Source organism: Pseudophryne corroboree, chromosome 9 (genome assembly GCF_028390025.1).
Source record: "Pseudophryne corroboree isolate aPseCor3 chromosome 9, aPseCor3.hap2, whole genome shotgun sequence".
NCBI classification, from domain to species: Eukaryota; Metazoa; Chordata; class Amphibia; order Anura; family Myobatrachidae; genus Pseudophryne; species Pseudophryne corroboree.
Window position 1 is genome coordinate 238,460,970 of NC_086452.1, and position 21,540 is coordinate 238,482,509.

The window sequence follows — 21,540 nt, forward strand, 5'->3', positions numbered from 1 at the left end:
AAGGAATGGGTCTAGTAAATGAAAACAGAAACTGGTGCTAGCTCATGACATTCCTGGTAACAAATTAACTTCAACTCCATGTTTCATTGATTGGCTGATCTGAATTAGTGGCAATGGTTCAGAATGCAAAGCCAAGACCTGAACATTGCTGTCTTCGGTTTTACTGTCCATTGTGAATCACAAATTGGCATCATTTAAGTTGATGTTAACCTTATTTTTGCCAGGGTAGCCATCAGGGGGGACTGTGGAGACTGGTGTCCTGGACCCATACAGAGAGGGGGGCCCATCCATGGCTCCTACAGCAAATACCTATAGAGCTGCACCAGGCTGTGAATCAACAGCATTCTGATGCACTGGGAGGACTTCTTAAAACAAGCCTTATCTACGCATTAGCTCTCTGTGATCCGTTCATGTAGGTCCATTAGACTCCACCTATATGTAATGTCACAATGTCTGACATCACATAGGGGTGGAGTGGAGTAGCAGAATTTTTTGGGGGGAGGGGGGACCCTGTCTATTTTGTCAGTCCCAGGCCCCACAATTTCTGATGGCAGCCCTGATTCTTGCAAGCAAGTAAAGAATATGAGTAGAAATGAGTCACAGTGATCCTTGTCACATATGCATTGGAAACATAACATTATATGCATTTAGCACATTCCCCATGCACTTTTGATGCATTGCACTTATATCAGTATAGTTTATTGTACTAGTGGTGCATGTAAATGCATAAGAAATAGGTTTTATTGTGTTGTAAAATATTAAATATGGTGCTAAAATTTTAGAATCTAATAATGTGAACAATCCCATATGAAACCACTAATTATAGCAAAAAGATATGAACAAACTCTTATAGTCACAATTCTGTAATAAACAAATACATGTATTTGTCTCACAAAAAACTAAACAATTCCGTTCCACCTGACATAGTAATCTTATTAAAGAAATGCAGTATTTTCCAAATACAGCAATTTCACATAGTTTGTTTCCAAAAGTAATTTGAGACCATAAAAACCCTACACAACATGACAATGATGTAGGTAAACTGCATATCCCACTGGGTGTTTCATGCAATTGTTTTCAGTTCTATTACATTTTAATGCACAAGTTCCATTCTTGAATTTAGAGTGAATATTATGGTATGTATCTGATTATGTATCAAGACTTTGTTCTTTGTATTGCTATAAAACAATGTTTTCAGTATTGATTTTGCTCATTGTAAGGGAAGGAGAGAGAGTTGGTAATAAATGTTATGATCTAGTAGTCTTCTTGTCTTTGCATTTTAGAAGCTACATGGAGGTATATGAAACTGTGAATGAACTTATGCAGGAATTTCATAAGAAAAGGAGAGGCACCAGGTTTAGTGAAAGGCCCCAAGTATGCCCAATGCACTGTGAGGTCCTCTTTATCAAGTAGACATATTTTATTAAAATTATATTAACAGATTACATTTTAATAATGAACTTGTGTTCTGGTACTGTGTATTCTTAATCTTTGTGTAAACAACACTGAAGTAAATAATACTAGAAATAATAATGTAACTATCCAGTTCCTCTCAATGTTATCATAGCTATAACAACTTTTTTTGGCCCCAATACATCAAGCAGCCCGTTTCCCCATTCCGCCGGCAGTGATGATCCAACACTTGTCGGCCATTGATGATTGGTGATCCATCTGGGAAAACATGTTAGAAATACCCAATTTGCCAATTCTGACCATTTTCATTTGGGATCGAGGGACAGCTATTTTAAAACATGTTTAATATTCCCTATTCCCCGACCCAGCAATCTGGGGATTGGGATATTGCCTCAATGCATCTATGATGTATGGGGGCCATTAGAATGTGTGAACTAAGTAGCAAAGGAGGGCGTAGGACTCTAGGAAACTCATTAAGTACCCACCTGCATTGAGGCACCTGGATCTCTAGAATGGGGAGGAAGAGCCTCCGAAAGGGACAGCTGTCCAACATTAACATGGGCACTAGAAAATACAGTTCCCAGAATGCCTGATGACATATTTTAAGAGAAGAGAAAATGAGGTCAGAGACTACCAAATATGGACAGATATGGTGCTAAAGAGGATGATGATGATGATGATGAAGAAGGAGAAGAGCAGGAGTCTGGCCATATAGGACGTACGGATGGCCATCACAGGCACCATCGCCTTGCTAAGCGGAGATGAGAGCAGCAAAAGTCCGCTGAGTAGATGAGAGAAGTCACTGTGAGAGTAAGAACTGTGAAGAAAGACATGCTGTGAACAGAGACAAAAACAGAAAGGGCAACATCATTATAGAAAGACTCTAGGCATTGAGAAGGGATGTCAGTCCTTCAGAGTGGCATGCAAGATTCACAGAGAATGCTGCATGTCTGATAGAGAGAGCTGCCAATCTTATAGATAAAGTTGTCAATCTTTGCTTAAAGAGCTGCCAGTTTATCAAGGAAATCTGCCATGTTCACAGAATGAGTTGCTAATTTCAGAGAGGAGTCTGCATTTATTAGAGAGCAAACTGCCAATAATCCAGTAAAAGCTGACAATTATTCAGTACAAATTTACAGAGTTTTAGAGGGAGATTATATCTAGTCTGGTGGGAGTGCAAGCCCAGGGTGAGAGGGAGTACAAATAATTGTTTGCAGAATATCATGTTCCATTTTTTTCAAGTACACCTGTTCCTACTATTACTATTTCTACAACTACTACTCCTGCTAAATCACATTAAAGAAGAAATAATGGAGAACCATACTGGCTATTGTTCTACTCTCCAGGTTTCCAAAGTCAGTGTCCATGGTAACTACAAGTAACACATGTACACAATATAGGTTATATGGTGGGACAACTAGCATTGCTTCTTATTAGCAGTGCTTACTACTATAGAGTGCAGTCCAGTACTATGTAATTGTAGCCCTCTTACCAGATGTGGCATCGACCTGATCTCCCATATACTTATGTTTGTATACTCTGCTGCACTTGAATGTGCTTATTTTTGCTGAAAGTACACTCATTACATAACAAATGTTATATACAGTTTGCAGGGACTTCTGCATACATCATTTTCTTCATCCTCACATACTGTATATTATTGAGATTACAGTATCATTATCTTTAGAGTAATAGTTATTTTATTCATTTTTTGATTATACGAGAAAATAGTAAACCAGTGTTTGTTCCCTAGGGTTTGATTGAGAGGGCTGCCCACTGTAAAACCAATGTCCAGGGCAAGTTTAACAATGGGGCAGATGGGACTACATTCCAGGTCTCCACATAACAATAGGCCCATTATGACAGCATGATGATGACCAGCCATCCAGCTTAAATGTTTCAGCATAAATTTTAAGTATTAATATTGTATTTCAATATTTCTCACAAAATTATGTAATTTTTCTACTTTACATATTTAGGAAGACATTTGGGCTGATAGTGTAGAAAAAGACTTGCCCACATGGCACTGGCCACACCCACACAGCATAGGTCTCAGGTCCTCTCCTTCTCACAATAGGCCCCTGATAATTTTCAGCTCCAAGCCCAAGTGTCCCTAAAGCTGTGCCTTCAACCCACTGAGTTGACCAAAGTGAATGATAGAAACATAGAATTTGACAGCAGATAAGAACCACTTGGCCCATCTGGTCTGCCCCTTTTTTTTATCTTTTAGGCAATCTCAACCCTTTTTGAACCTTAGTTCTTTGTATGGAAATTCATATGCATATCCCAAGCATATTTAAACTGCTCTACTGTCTTAGCCTCTACAACCTCTGATGGGAGGCTATTCCACTTATCCACTACTTTTTCTGTGAAGTAATTTTTCCTTATATTTCCCCTAAACCTGTCTCCCTCCAGTTTCAGTGTATGTACTTCTCTTCCTTAACATATTACTTCTACACAGACACAATTTTTTTGGGGGTGGGGGGATGAGATCATGCCGCAAATGAATTTTAATGACTTTTTTTGACTCCGTGACTAAAATATTAGATCAAGTGGGCAGTCAATGTAGCATATCTAGACTTTACATTTGACACTGTGCCACATCGCAGACTGCAAAATAAACTAGAAAGGGGGGGATTGGATTATAAAACAGTTAGCTGGATATGAACCTGGTTGCAGGATAGGAAACAGACAGTTGTAATAATAAATGGAATGCATTCTATGGAGGGAAATGTTAGCACTGGAATACCCCAGGGATATGCACCAGTGGTTTAGAAAGGATTGGAGTGATCCTGCACAGCTAATTTAGACAATTTTCTGGTGATGTACAAAGACCTACTGTTAACATATATTTGTGGGTGAAAAATCACAGCTATGACAGTGTTGGTGGTGCTCCCCTGAGGAAAAGAACAATATTATCATAGAGGGTTGTCCTTGCAAGTGAACAGGGGAACATGAAGTTTACCTCTTTGTGGGGGCACTCTTGTTTGAAATTTTCGTGTATTCTTTTTTTTTTTAATAACTTTTACTAGATATGTGTTAAAATTTCTAAGCAAAAAAACAGGTTACTATATTCCCTGTGGGTTATCAACCTCTACTCTAAAAGAGAGAGAGGACGGTTTTTTCATATATATAACTGTTCCTACTATTACTACAACTACTACTGCTAAATCACATTAAAGAAGAAATAATGGAGAACCATACTGGTACATATCCCTGGGGTATTAATTCCAGTGGTAACATTTCCCTCCATAGAATGCACTCCATTTATACAACTGTCTGTTTCCTATCCTGCAACCAGGCTCTTATCCAGTTACCTTTTTTAAAATCCAATCCCCCACTTTCTAGTTTATTTAGCAGTCTGCAATGTGGCACAGTGTCAAATGTAAAGTCTAGATACTCTATGCTACATTGACTGCCCACTTGATCTAATATTTTAGTCACGCAGTCAAAAAAGTCATTAAAAGTCATTTGGCATGATCTCATCCCCATCCCCCCCCCCCCCCCCAAAAAAAAAAAAAAAAAACACATTGTGTCTGTGTAGAAGACATATGTTAAGAATTAAAGGAAGAGAAGTACATACACTGAAACTGGAGGGAGACAGGTTCATATGAATTTAAGGAAAAAATGACTTCACAGAAATGGTAGTGGATAAGTGGAATAGCATCCCATCAGAGGTGGTATAGGCTAAGACAGTAGAGCAATTTAAACATGCTTGGGATAGGCAAATGAATATCTTTTCAAAGGATCAAAAAGGGTTGAACTTACATAAATGATAAAAAAGAGGCAGACTAGATGGGCCAAGTGGTTCTTATCTGCTGTCAAATTCTGTGTTTGTATGTAACTATTACAGGAGAACATTCATACCCTTTTTCTGCTGTAGCTTCATACCTGTTGCAGTGTTAATAAATTTGGTGTTTAGAATTGGGGAGTCTGGAGTATGGATGGTATTGGATTCCCCAGTGGGATCAGGCTCAGGATAAATATTAAATATGTGTCAAGTTAATAGTTACAGTATGTGTACACAAATGTTATGTTTTATCTCATAGTAACTGGATTGAGGTAGGGTGGGCAGTGTTGGCTTCATTTAAATGGTGTGGTGATAAGGCGATGATTAGCTGCATGGAAATGTGTATGTTAGCGGTACAGTAGATACAGGGTTAGACCAACTGTGGCCAATTACAGCAATGTTTAAAGTGTCCAGAGCATTAGATCATTCACAGAGTAGAAAGGACTAGACAATCTGCAGCCATCTAGATCACTAAAACAGTAACTGGACAAAAGTAACAGAGACAACTGTCACTGGCAATACAAACAGCAATATAATATTTGTGTGAACTGTTTCTATATAAAATTAAGGTTTTAAATATTACTTGTATGCCTTTGATGAACACTGCTATCATGTTAAATCTTGCAAATCATATTAATTAGAACTTCACATGGTTTGAGTAAGTGTGCTTTCAGGAAATCCTATAAGGAAGTCAGAATCTATCCAGGTGCTTACATTTTATAGTATGCATTGTACATACATTTGGCTTTATGTGTTTGCATTTGTTATATTTATGTTTTCTTTGTATATTACATATATTTATATTGCAGAGAACTATTATGCTGTTTTTGTGTTTTCAAAGCCTAGATGACTTGCTGAAATGTGGAGTAACGTTTGCAGCTAACATGGTGGTTGTAGACAAGGAAAGCACAATGAGTGCTGAGGAAGACTACATGGCAGATGCAAAGACAATAGTTAATGTGCAAACACTTTTCAGGTGAGTTTATTTTCTAATGGCTTATACTGTAGCTGGTTATTTTATCTCATACTGCTGTGTGTGTTAGATATTTTATAATCTATACACTACTGTAAATTATAAGAACATTAGAAGTCATTGAGAAGTTCTCTGACCACAAAGCACAAGGCTATAGGTGGACTAAGTATACAGTTTGGGGGTTATTCCGAGTTTATCACACCAAGCAACTTTTTGCTGCTGGTGCGATCAACGAATCTCCGCCTATGGGGGAGTGTATTTTAGCATAGCAGGGCTGCGATTGCTTGGTCAGCCCTGCTATGCTAAAAAAAAGTTTCACGTTAAACCAGACCAGCTCTGGACATACTTACCCTGTGTGACGGATCCAGCAATGATGGGGCCGGCTTTGACGTCAAACATCCGTCCTCCGTTCTCTTGGACATGCCTGCGTTTTCATTACCACTCCTTGAAAATGGCCGCCAAAGGACAGGTGACGCCCCGGAATGCCTTCCTTCTGTCAATCTTCTTGCGGTCGCCACTGCGACCGCTTTCTTCATTTCCAGCATTGTAGCCCGGCAACGACGCGCATGCGCAATGTGCATGCTGCTAATGCGCAGTTCCAACCCGATCGCACCGCTGCGAGGAAGTGCAGTGTGCAATCGGGTCGGAATGACCCCCTATACAGTAGGTCTATAGAGTGCATAGCAATCTGAAGTGTCCTTTAACATTTATGACAACTTATATTAAGAGGAACATTATCCTTTATAGTATACAAGTTTGTAAATTAACATCTGGACTTGTCTTGTAGTTTTTGCAGTTATGTTTCTTGAATGTCTGAGCAGTATATTGTTTTTTTTTTCTAAGTTTGTATTGCAGATATTTTACTTTGCAACTCTCTAGCCTGTTGTAAATCTAGATGCATTGAACCCAATATTTTGGTTTTCACCTTTTGTCCTTCAGAAATATTTAATCTGCCTTATGCATATGAGCCTTTTATATATATATATATATATATATATATATATATATATATATATATATAATCCAATGGCGCAAATCAGCAGCACTCTGAGACATCCATAGAAAGTAGAAAGTGTATATTTCACATTAGAAACCAACGTTTCGGGGCTCACTGGCCCCTTTGTCACTCATCTTGGCAAAAGGGCCAGTGAGTCCCTAAACGTTGGTTTCTAATGAGAAATACACACTTTCTGCTTTCTATGGTCGTCTCCGAGTGCTGCTGATTTGCGCCGTTGGCTTTCTGTTAGTTTCAATCCAGAGGGCACCGGAGCATTTTCACTATGAGGGAGGAGTGCTGGTTCTACTTTGCAGTATATATATATATATATATATATATATGATGATCTCCAAGCACTGTCTGTCCATACAGTGTGAACGGGAAACGGTTCGCATCATCCCGGCTTCCCATATACACAGCACAGCTTCCCAGTTGAACCTGTGTTCAACCTTGCAAGTTACCCGAGTTGGGATAATTCCAACTGTGCCCTTTTACACCGCACAGCAACATGGGTTATGCGCGCTCTTGTGCAATAACCGGTGATAGAAGCTGGCAGTGTAAAAGGGGTATTACTCTGAACTGTGTATGAATCCCAAAGTAGAAAAAGTATTTACAGATTTGTTTCCCGTAACACCTGCCCATAGAGATTATTTTTTTTTAACAAATCTATTTATAACAGCAAGAGCCAATGCATACAGTAAGGAAATTATCATTCCTGGCCAATAGACATAGAAGCTTAAAATATTATAGAATGCTTTAATACTTGGGACTATCATTGCCCACAATAGGAACTGGATAGGCTTTGCATCAAGGGTGTAGCTACCATAGGTACAGGGAGTTCAGCTGCTTTGGGGCCCAGCGCCAAAAGGGGCCACCTTCCCTATCAAAGTTATATGTGTTATATACATTTTTCACCATTGGTAGATACATAGGGGGCCTTACAAACTCTTGCCTTGGGGCCTAAAATATATCTAATTATGCCCCTGGACCTGCTCATTGTAATGTGGTATAAAATTAACTTAGGACATTATAATGTTTAATAATATGAACTAGTAGCACTGTAATGTGGCATACTGTAATATGTACTGGGGACACTATATGTCATAATTTGAATTGGGGATACTGTGTTGCATAATGTGTATTGGCAGCCCTACAATGTGACCTATAATGTGAACTAGGGAATACTGTGGTTCATAAAATAAACTAGGGCACTACTATGAGGCATAACATTAACTAAGGCACTACTATGGTTAAGAAAATTAACTATGGAACTACTGTGGGGCAAAAAATTAACAACTGCTAGAGAGAGGTGTCGCTCGAGAAGCATTGGATCAGAGGACCCCTCAAAATGTTGCTACTGGGCCCACAAAGTTCTGGCTATGCCCATGATTTGCATATATGTTTACCTACACTTGGTTAAAGGTTGTTTCATTGTACTGACATGAAAATATGATCTCAATATTTTTTTTTATTTTTGCATTATTTTCCAATATTGGCCCTCATTCCGAGTTGTTCGCTCGCAAGGCGATTTTAGCAGAGTTACACACGCTAAGCCGCCGCCTAGTGGGAGTGAATCTTAGCTTCTTAAAATTGCGAACGATGTATTCGCAATATTGCGATTACAAACTACTTAGCAGTTTCAGAGTAGCTTCAGACTTACTCGGCATCTGCGATCAGTTCACTGCTTGTCGTTCCTGGTTTGACGTCATAAACACACCCAGCGTTCGCCCAGACACTCCTCCGTTTCTCCAGCCACTCCCGCGTTTTTTCCGGAAACGGTAGCGTTTTTATCCACACGCCCATAAAACGCCGTGTTTCCGCCCAGTAACACCCATTTCCTGTCAATCACACTACGATCGCCGGAGCGAAGAAAAAGCCGTGAGTAAAAAAACTATCTTCATAGCAAAATTACTTGGCGCAGTCGCAGTGCGAACATTGCGCATGCGAACTAAGCAGAAAAACGCTGCGATGCGAAGAAAATTACCGAGCGAACGACTCGGAATGAGGGCCATTGTTATGCATCATTTTTTTCCATAAAAATTATTTTCCTATTCTTTTGTACAAATGTACCAAATTTTGCATGATTTATATTTGTTACTAACCCAGTAGGCTGTTTTATCTCTGCTGCATTGCTACAGTAATAATATAGACGGATATTGTTCACATCAACATCATGTTTATTATCACATAAAGTCTGCAGTTCAATGCACTGAGTAACGAGAAATATGAAACAACAAAAGACAGATTATATTACTGCAATGTTTCGTTTAATTATCTCACTTCAAATTAGATTCCAAAACATTTCCATATTATGTATCCATGTTCATATTAGAGTCTCTAAATAGATTACATTATTATTAGTATGGGAGAATGGCTGAGGAACCTGCGTGAAAAGATAAATGAAGAAATGGATTATAATGAAATACAGACAGATTTTCCTCTGTGTAAAGCTGCTACTACACTACTGTGCAAATCTAAAAATGGAAAGAGTTACTTTATTTATTTAGTTTGCTTCCTTTGTTTAGTACTCCCAGGTGTCAGAGGAGGACACATATTTTGCATCCAGTAATTTTATTTTTCCATTATTTTGATAAACCCTATACTGTTAATACAGTGGTATCATCATAATTATAGGAAATACAGACATGTAACTGCTTTAGTGCTACAGTACTTACAAAAATAAGAAAGAGTGGCTTGCCAAGGGTGGGAAAATATCACTTCTCATGGATATCCTGAATTTAGCTTCAGACAGAAATTAGTCAATGCACTTTTTATGGAGGAGGAAGGAGGAAGGAGGAAGGAGGAGGAGGATCTCCAATAGGACTAAAGGCACTTGTATAACTAAAACGTGAGTGTCACATACGTTGTATGGTGAAAAAAGTACATACCTGTACCTCACATTGAACCAAATTTTATGTAAACAAAATATAAACAAAAAAACATGCAAAATTCCCAGGTTCAGTATGAATGGGGTCGACCTGGGAATTTGCCAGGTCCACGGTGTAGCTTGAAAGGGGGTCTCTAGCAAAAACCTGAGTCTGAACTGGGATATTCCCATGTCATATGTCTGAAAGGGGTATCACACGGATTACTAGTAAAATTGCTGAAATGTGTAAATAAAATGACAAGCCTGGAGAAGGGATAAAGCAGTGATAAGTGGAAGGTGATAACGCACCAGCCAATCATTACAGGTTTGAAAAATGACAGCTAGGAGCTGATTGGCTGGTGCGTTATCACCATCCACTTATCACTTCTTAATCATTGCTTTATCACTTCTCCAGGCTTACTACATCTGCCCCACTGTTAGAGTTCCAAAAGGAAAAAATAGGATTTTAATACCTATCGGTAAATCCTTTTCTCTTAGTCCGTAGAGGATGCTGGGGACTCCAAAGGACCATGGGGTATAGACGGGATCTGCAGGAGACATGGGCACACTATAAGACTTTGAATGGGTGTGAACTAGCTCCTCCCTCTATGCCCCTCCTCCAGACCTCAGTTATAAAACTGTGCCCAGGGAGAGGGACATTTAGAGGAAAGAATTTATTGTGTAAACACGGTGAGTGTCATACCATCTCACACCTCAAACATGCCGCAGAATGTGGTCTTCAATAGAACACCAGCCGACGACATGAAAAAATATACAGCAATATGCTGACCGAAATTATAACACAACCTGTGTGTAAACACGACCAATAATAGCAAACCGCATGCCATGGCATGAATAACATCAGTAACAGACTGACTGAAAAGCAACCCAACATATGTACCATAACCAATAACTGCAGATACAGTACGCACTGGGACGGGCACCCAGCATCCTCTACAGACTAAGAGAAAAGGATTTACCGGTAGGTATTAAAATCCTATTTTCTCATACGTCCTAGAGGATGATGGGGACTCCAAAAGGACCATGGGGTCTATACCAAAGCTCTAGAACGGGCGGGAGAGTGCGGATTACTCTGCAGCACTGAATGGCCCAAAGAAGATGGCCTCAACAGGTAGGGTATCAAACTTGTTGAATATTTGCAAAATCGTTTGAACCCAATGAAGCAGCTGCTCTGCAAGGCTATAAACCCGAGACCCCTCGGGCAGCCGCCCAGTATGAGCCCACCTACTTGGTAGAATGGACCTTCACCGATTTCGGTAACGGTAATCCAGACGTAAAACGAGCAAGCTCAATCATATTACAGATCCAGTGTGCAATAGTCTGCTTGGAAGCAAGAACCCCAATCTTGTTGGGAGCATATAGTATAAACAGAACCTCCGTTTTCCTGATCTGAGCCAATTTGGCAACACAAATGTTCAAAATTCCGACCACATCGAGATACTCCAATGTCGCCCAGGCGTCAGTAGCCACCGGCACCACAATAGGGTGGTTCAATTGAAACTGATGACACCACTTTTGGCAGAAACTGCTGCCGAGTTCTCAACTCCGCTCTATCTTCATGGAAGATTAAACAGGGCTCTTGTGAGACCAAACTGGCAACTCAGACACCCGCCTCGCGGATGCCAAGGTCAACCGCATGACCACTTTCCAAGTGAGGAATTTCAACGTAACCATACTGAAAAGTTCAATCCAAGAAATTGCAGTAAACCGCAACACCACGTAAAGATCCTATGGTGTCTTAGAGGTACAGATGGGGGGCGGGTTGGGGGGGGGTGGATATGTAAGACTCCTTTTACGAAAGTATAAAACTCTGGAAAGGAGGCCCATTGTTATTTTTTGAAGAAACCCAATAAGGCTGAAATCTGAACCTTAATCAAGCCCAACCTAAGATCGCCTCTACACGATCTTGTAAGAAAAGAAGGGAGCAAACGATCCAACTGGAATTCTTCCGTAGGAACTTTCTTGGATTCATCCCAAGACACAAGATTTCCCCCAAATATGGTGGTAATGATTTGACGATACTCCTTTTCTGACTGAAGAAGAGTAGGGAAGACTTCACTGGGAATACCCTTCTGGGCTGGTATCTGACGTTCAATCTCCAAGTCGTCAATGGAAACTGCGGTAAGTCTTGGAATACACACGGCCCCTGCAATAACAGATCCTCTCACAGATGAAGAGGTCAGGGATCTCCTATGAGTAATCGCTGAAGATACGGATAGCAGCCCTCCTTGACCAGGCTGAAGCAAGGAGGATCATCTGAACTTTTGTTCCTCTTATAAGCTGTAACATCTTTGGAAAGAGTGGAAGTGAAGGGAACACACAGGCCGACCGAAACACCCACGTTGTTTCTTTTTTTTTTAGGACCGGACAGCAGGACAATGACCTGATCCTGACACAACTCTTGTATTGCGTCACATACTACCTCCCTATCATGAGGAGGCTCGGTAATGTTGATTTGAAAAAATCAGTGAGGGGGACGTCTGGAACTCCCGTCTGCCCCCTTAGGGACTCTATCCTTAACTCACAGGTCCATATCCTTTCCAGGACTGACTGAAGAGTTTTAGACGAGGTCCCACCTGTGTGGTCCCCCGCAAGATAGACCCAACGTCCCACGGTGGACGTAGCAGAAAGAATTGATGATTTCTGCTCCTGTGAACCTGAAAAGGCAGCTGACCTCTTACCTTTTTTACCTTCCCTTACCTGCAAAGAAAGGGGAATCTTTATCTATTCGGTCGAAATGACTGCATCCTACAACAATGCGTCACCAACCGTTGTGAGGAAACATAGGGCAAGAAGGTAGACTTACCCGTGGCACCTTCTGAGAGCATATTAACAAGGCCATCACCAAACCAGGCTTTACCTTCATGGGGAAGAGACTCCACTTCTTTTCGGAGTCCGCCTTTGTGAATCCACAACGCCCTCCTAGCCGAGACCGCCATGGAAGTGGCCCGCACACCCAAGAGTCCCATCCCTTGCAGTCACACGGCAGTATGTTGCAATGTTCTAGACATGACCAAACTTAAGGAGTATCACATTTCTCCTCAGTATAATTATATCGGATGACAAAGTAACCGACCATTTCTGAATACAAGCACTGCCCCTGCGCATGCAATGCAAGTATAATTAAAGCATATAATTAAACTATCACTTAGCTTCCTGTAAACGATCCTTTGTGACAGGGCCCTGTGCAGAACAGGGGTTGACTCTCACTTTATTCTATCCATGGCGGGAAAAGAATAAACACTCGGACTCCTCGTGATGATTTGAATCCATCTTGTCACGGCTGACCTAGAGTTATTCAACAGAGCGACCAGCACATGAGAAGGAAAAGTTTACTTCAGCATTCATTATAAATTTTTGTATAAATATACCCATTTAAATACACATATACACACATATATCTATATATACATATCTCATATATATATATATATATTTATTTTTTTTATTTTTTTTAGTCAGGAACAGCAGGGTCCCTAGTGACATTAATGCGTTCTGAATGTGTATGAACATGTACTGAATGCCGATGTTGTGGATCTAATCAGGAAACATTATGGTCGACATAAGATATAGTATTCGTGTCGACAGCCGGGAGTAGTAACTGGGCAAAATAACATGTATGCGACCCCGAGGGGTCTGAGGGATATATATACATATTCTAAATATTACGCCCCATAAATATTACTACATCTGTGCTCGAGCTACAGATCAATGCAACCGTACCATACATATACAGATATATATATATATATATATATATATATATATATATACAGGTATAACTTTTTTGAAATGCATGTTAATTTATACCCATTCATATTAGTTGGTGCCGACAGGGTCACCCACATACGTCTGTGTCTCCCATATAGTGTTTTCTTTGGAAAAGCATACAACTGCTGACATGCTGACACTTAATCTCATGAACCAAGTACCATCAGGAGTCGGCGGTGGCAGAGTACTCACACATGCCGACACATGTGTACTAAATACCATCGACCTTACACTGACCATAATGGGTAGATCCCAGTATCTGACAGGGAAAACACATAACACGTTTACCAACTCATCTACCACACGCTCATTATATGTATATATATACATAGTGCTTTATTTTTGCACTAAACAACTGTGCCCCCCCCCCCCCCATTTTACACAGGGAGCTGTGTAACCATGTTTTGGCAGGGCCAGCATCTCTGAGGAGAAAATGGCGCTGGATAGAGTGGTGAGGGCTAAGCCATGCCCCCTTATCGATGCGCTTCAGCCCCGCTATTTATTTACATTATTATAGTGGCGGGGGTCGGTATACAGTGCCTAAGCACTGTATACCACTTTTCCAGTCCATAACATGAGGTATATTGCTGCCCAGGGCGCCCCCCCTGCGCTTTTTGGTCCTTTTGGAGTCCCCAGCATCCTCTAGGACGTATGAGAAACTTAGAGAACCACACATTTATTTATTTTGTGCCCCACAGTAATGGCAAAATTCACATTATACTACAAATTCCACCAGTTCCCATTATGCCACACAGTGCCCCAGTTCACATTAATCCAATGTTTCCTCAGTTCACATTATGACACACACAGCCCCCAGTTTATTTATGTCATATAGTTCCCCAGTTCACATTTTGCTACACAGTGCCAACTACTCTCATTAAGCCACAGTGCCCCCATTTCACATTAGAGGGCTCCTATGCCCTTTCTTCTTCTCTTGTGTTATGCATGCCAAGCTGCTACATGCTTTCTACTGTAAGTGGGTGAGTTGGTATAAAGGGAAAAATAAATATTCCTATTGAATATATGGTGTCACTACATAGAGTTTAAATGCTCCAGTAACAGCTTCTTCATATACAGCTATTTATTAAGCTGCTACACATAGCATCTATCATGCCCAAATAAGATGTTGGGGTTGATTTATCACTATACACATCCTCAGATGCGGATGTGCTGTGATAATATCGGCAAAACTTGCAATGCGATAATTGAGTTCATCAAATGCAGGGACTCTGTCCCTGTGAATGCCCTCCCCAGCATTATTGGGGATTTTTTTTTAAAAAATACCCTGATGTCCTGCTACAGCTGCAGGATCCCCCCCCCCCATCGTGACTACCCCCACACCATGCTGAGACCCCCCTCCAGTAATTATACTTACCAGTACCAGGGCTCAGTGACCGCTGCTTCAAGGAGGCTGCCGGGCACCTGATCCTGCTGCTGTGTGTGACTCCCGGTGGTTTAAAGTGAGCTGCCGCTTTGCAGCATCGCTTTACTGCACAGGCGTCACAGCAGAGCAGCAGGTGGTCCCGATGCCAAGCAGTGCTCACTGGAGCACCGATCACCAGCTCTTGGACGGGTAAGTATGATTTTTATTTTTACTTTTTTTATTAAGGCAATCCATCAGACACATATAGCTGTTCACACTGCTGGCTCCCCATACAGCTTTCTCTGCTGGGCGGCATTAAAGGGTTTCAAGCAGTTTTTCACAAAAACTGCTTCAAAAGCCCTTTAATACATTTGAGTGAAACTAAAATAATGTTAGAGGTAGGTTTAAAATGTATCTACAGTATTACGTTGATGAACTCTCACAATACTGGGCCTTTACTTAGCTGCAATAGGCATAGTTTAAATGTAGAGAATTTAGATTTTTTTTGTGATACATTTGTGCTTTACATTCACGTGAATATAGCTTGCAAACATCTATTATTTAACTGACTTCTAAATTGCCTTGTGAAATAGGTGAGCACCCCCTTTTCCTCATTAGAGCCACTTACCTGTGATTTAATAATGAATTGTTATTTAATCAAATGTAAAAATTGGTCAAACTGGGGTCAAAGTATGTTTACCTGACCTTTAGCAATATCAAACGTATGCATAACTGTCTATGACAGAGCTACTGTCTATTGTCTTTTAATCAGTGTGTACCTTAATGTGTGGGATGTCAGCTGAAACTTCATCACTCCAATGCCACATTTACACATTACAGGACATTTGACTTTTTACAGTAGCTTTTCCTATTTTAATAACTTAGAAGAAAGATCTTTGCATCTACTGGTAAGCATACATGTATTCTTGTAGGTACAATTACAAGTCTTTCATTTATGAACCAACTGCTACCAGTGCTGTATCCTCAAACTAAAGTACAATCACTTATCTGACTACACTTGGATTCCAACTACCAAAGAAAGTACAGTAGCAGTGTGTGTACTCCTCTAGTTTGGAACCTGTACTATGCAATGAGATTATAGCAGAACCTGATTAAAGCACAACACTTACTGCCCAAAGCATTTAGAATCAATTTCAGCAATATAGCTATTACAGAGACCTATTGGGATAAGTTCTTATTTAAGGAAGATGTAATGTTCATTTTGTTCTTGTGAAAATTGAATGACCATTAAAAAGAAGGGAGTTTATACAGGAAAAACTGGAAATTTCCATTAAGTATTCATTTATTTATTCATTTATTTATGTATTTATTTATTTATTTATTTAGTCTTCCCAATTTAGAAACACCCCACATATAGCAATATCCTGAATTGGTAATTACATATGAGATACTGTATGTTGCAGCGTTCAATATAAAAAAAAACCACTAGTATTTGGATTAAATTATTTCCTGTATTGGGATTAAACTATTTAATTATGTAATGTTCAAAATAGCTAGGAATATGATACGTAGGGGGAGATGTATCAAGCCGTGAGTGAGATAAAGTAAATAAAAAAAAAACAATCAGCTCCTGTCATTTTTTAGGCTGTGGTTGAAAAAAATGGCCGAAGCTGACTGTTTGGAACTTTATCTCTCTCCACTTTATTTGTCTCCAATGCTTGATACATATTACGCAAAGTGAGTGGAGTTCCTTCTCTACATCTTGTTTCATTGTTCTATTCTATATTATATGATCAAGTTACCGCACCATATCATAAATAGTTCAATTATTGTCCGCCTTTTAGATGGTATAAAAGTCATCATTCCTGTCTCACAGCACTGCGGTCATGCTTCCATTGGAGTTTGTATATTCTCCCCGTACTTGTGAGAGTTTCCCCTGGGTGCTCAGGTTTCCTACCACACTCCAAAAATTTCCCAGTAGGTAGATTGGCTAGTGTCTGTGAGTATTTGTGTTTAGGGCAGACTAGATGGGCCAAATGGCCTTTATCTGTCGTCAAATTCTATGCGTCTATAGTCTAATTGCAAATGAACATTCCAATAGAGGGCACAGCTTTCTGCTCATACTTACACATAATCATGCTACACATAATATTATAAACAGTCATTTGCGCAATGTGTTGTGTTGTATTGTAATTATACCCTTTATTTATCTGTGAATGACTTTTTAAAAATACAAAGGATCAGTAAAGCATAAAGAGGAAAACCATCATTATAAACAACTATTCATACTCGTACTTATATAATCTGAGGTCCCTTTTCATGTATTACATGGAACTTTCTTATACTCCCTCTTTACACTTGTTTGACTAACAAATGGTGCTGTTTGCCTGTGACATCAGACAATATTTCATGTTAGTCTAATGTTAAGCAATGGTAAGGTACTGCTTGGCAAATTATGACATCTTAAAATGGACTAATGGCCACTGTTTCACTGTTAAAATTAGGGGAAAAGCTTTACTTAGCACTGTTCCTAAATGAATTCTTGCTAACAGAGACTTTCTAGATGGTTGAACAATTCATTTTGAAAACTTTTATTTCTGTGTGAATATTGTGACATAAATCCTTACTGGACAGTAGAAGTCAAACAACTGTCAGCATCAGAGAAACAGAGGTCACAAAAGTAAGAACACCAAGTACACTTAGCCCTTCTTCCACTAAAAAAAGCAATAATTTTGCTTTGTGTGTCCCACCAGTGAGGTTATTCACACCTTATTATGTCAGAGTGTGAAAGGTTTGAAAAGAGATGACAGGCACTGAACCGGAAATTCTGTGAGAATGAGCTTTCAATTGCAAAGCAGACTATGTAAAGAGCAATCCTATAGCTTACATTTCAAAGCAATTTTCAATATGGCAGAAGACTGTGTATAACTTTGAAAGTTAACTTTTATATAAATAGCTTAAATTTATTGAAGCAAATGGATCATATCACTAGTGTAACATTAAGTGGCTATAAATGTTTAAATGAATTTGTTTAGATATAAAAATCTTCATATATTTCCCCACATATTTCATGCATTTATTCAATTATTTGTATGTATGTATTTGTAAGTATGCATTTATATGTTCCATATTTATAATTACATAAATCTATCTGAGTTGGGATTGAAATGCCAGCATTCAGGAATTCAGGATGCCATCATTCAGAATACCGACCGTGGCATCCTGATGTTCAGAATCCAAAGAGAGTACACATTCCCTCAATTGCCCCCCTAACCCTCGCTTTCCGGTAGCCTAAACCTAACCTTCCCCCGCAGCCTGTCTATCTATCTATCTATCTATCTATCTATCTATCTATCTATCTATCTATCTATCTATCTATGATATATAGTATTGTACAGTATCCAGCGATTACATTTTTTATTAATGTAAATATCAGACATTACAGCAGCCTAGAAGAAAGAGTCTAGAATATATTTGACATTCCACTTGGCATGCAGAAGCAATATATTGTGTATTTTTTATTGATTTTATAGAAACAAAGACAAAACATGGAATAATAACCAAGATATACATAAGTATATAGTCACAATATAAACAACATGATATAATGTATGTACAATGTCAAGACTACACCAAACCCAATGCTGGTCATACATTAGAACGGCCAGCATCCGATGCGAGTCGTCTCACGAGTTTCCTTAAACTCCCCGGGAGCTCCTGGACACACAATTTGGGGATTTTTTGGACACCCAATGTTCATACAATGCACATATGATCTTATGACCCACGTGCGCCCCCATACGATGGATCGTCTCTCGTCCCTCATATGCCTTACAAAAAACATACACTCAAATGACTCTTATCCATCGATCTATCGAACGATGCATTGTATGTGCATAAAACATGGTACAATGTGCATACAATTACGACGGATAAAGTGGGCTGCACGTATGATCTGAGGATGCAACGTTCGACCCACGGGACCGCGAATTGCATTGTAATCATACCAAAAACATTCACAATGTGAACACGATGTATTGTATGAAGGATCGACCTAGGGTATGACCAGCATAAGAGAAATTATAAAAGGATAATAAGAAGCAGTAATTGTGTGTAAAGTGGCAAAATAAACCAGTGTATGCAATACATGCAGGGGCAAGATGAGGAGAGAAATAAATGCCAGTCACTTTGTACCAGTATTGTAGAACAAAGAAAGGGCTATAAACATAATGGACATAACAAAGTTATACAGGGACAAAAAGACCCAGGCCACACAGACAAGAAGGTGCCATTTAATCTCAAACCGCAGTAGACCAAGGAAATGTGAGAATCAAAATGTCAAGAGAATTAAATTCACACAATTATATTAAAAAAAAGGCATTTACCCTCCAAAATAACAAGCATTAGACCTTTAAGCCTAGGCTAGTAGTGGAAAAATTGGGGGAACAAAAAACATTAGATTACCTCCAATTTTCCATTAAGCAGTACTAGGCTTTTCTGCAACAAAAAATTGTGGGTTTTTCTCCAAGGTATACCCAGCCCTGGTGCCCATAGCACAAGAACTCATCTTATGATTAAGGGGGTGATTCAGACATGATCATAGATGTGCTAAAAATAGCACATCTGCAATCAGTTTCTCTGACATGTGGGGGGGACGCCCAGCACAAGGCTAGTCCGCCCCACATGTCAAGTCCTGTCCCCTCCCCCCACCTGCACAGGTGCTAAAGTTGCACCACATTCTGGTTCACATGAGTCACGCAGCCGCCGCAACCCACCCCCACAATGGTCTGGACACACCTGTGTTATCCAGGCCGCACCCCACCAACAAAGTTCTAACACCGTTGGCATGCCCCCCCCCCGCCCCACTACCACCTCAGCCTGTCAATCAGGTAGAGGTGATCGCAGCAGTAAGATGCTTTGGCATCTCACTGGGTGCGCACGCACAGTGCGGCTGCTGCACGTGTGCACTCCAGAAAGGGCATCATGCTACAATCGCTGCTGCTGCAGCAATTGGGTCTGAATTAGGCCCTAAGTCTAGATCCAAGTGGTTTAAAGGACCTTTGCTGATGTCATGACCATGTGACCATGACCAGATGACCAGGGGGAGATAAGTAGTGCTTCAATCAGTTTCTGTTACTGCAACATGTGGAATTGTACAGTACCTGATGTCAGCTTGAAGTGTTGCTCAGAAGTTAGCATTTTCCATACCACAAGAAAACTAAATTTGAGGGGGGTATTCAATTAGCCATGGGGTTTACTGCAGTGCTAATTGCAGAAAAAAGCCTTGCATCGTGGTGTAAGGCTACTCAATTAAATAGTCTTTTTTTCCAAATCGAAAAATTAGGATTCAGGAGTAGAAACCCACTGACTCCACGTAACCCGGGTTGCGACACCATTTTGTTTTTTTTTCCACTGACTTTACCTCATATCACCATCTGGGTACTTGCATGAGGGGTATTCCCTTCTAACTGAGTACATGTGGTGCCACAACTAATTGAATACACCCCCATATACTGCAGTGATAGACACTTACTGTATATGAAAGAAACACTGACGCCTACTCTTGATGAAAGCTGATCTCATGTTCATGACATCAGCAAAGCTCACGTTGATCTAGCATATACCCTCATTCTTATACCCTTGTAGCAGTAGTTAAAAGCTTATAGTTGTAAAAAAACAGAAAAACACACTTTGGGTACCAAAGAAGGTACTGTGTAGTTATGAATTTTGCTTGAGTTTCTTTTGTGGGGGCACAGTGCTCTTGTAAATTTAGGCCTCCTCAAACCTTAGTATTGTCTAAAATTAGTGAAGGACAAGGCTACACCAGCAATAAATTAATCAAAAAACAACTTGTGAGCTTTTTACTCAGAGAGCAATATGAACAGTTACACATACTAAAAAGGCAAATGTTTTGGGGTGAAACAATGGCCACTTCCTCACCATGAAAGGCATTGTTTTACCCTGAAATGTTTGCCTTTTTATGATATGTGCCTTTACTTCTTGTGCAAGCCCACCACTTAGTGAAAGGACCCCTAAGACAGCCTATAACTTAGGTGGCAGAGGGAACTGCTGTTGTTTAGTATGGCTCTTGTGGTGTATCTTGCAAAGAAATGTAATTTTGTATACCGTTTGTATATCACAGAGATAATTTTAAAAGCGAAATAGCAATCAGCTTTCATTTATTGTATTTGTTGTCACTGATATTTCATGTAAATACTGGGCCTTAATCAGGAGTAAGAGCAAAGGCAGTGGTGTATTAAAAATGTTGGGTATGCAGGACTCATGGGCCCCTGAACTGTATGTACAATTTCCACTGCTGCTGCGAGTAGAGAAGCATCTGTACAGCTTTGCATCCATCATTCACCACTCATGCTCAAACCTTCCT

General features: G+C 39.9%; 1 protein-coding gene across 2 annotated transcripts in view; it reads left to right on the forward strand.

The window, feature by feature from the left end:
* The window catches only part of LOC134957937 (potassium channel subfamily T member 2), a 1,656,739-nt gene that overhangs the window by 1,509,287 nt on the left and 125,912 nt on the right, over positions 1-21,540 (forward strand). For both annotated transcript variants that reach the window (XM_063940188.1, XM_063940189.1), the window contains exon 21: positions 6,045-6,179. In XM_063940188.1, coding sequence (XP_063796258.1) covers positions 6,045-6,179 — 135 coding nt within the window. The remainder of the gene's footprint in view (positions 1-6,044; positions 6,180-21,540) is intronic.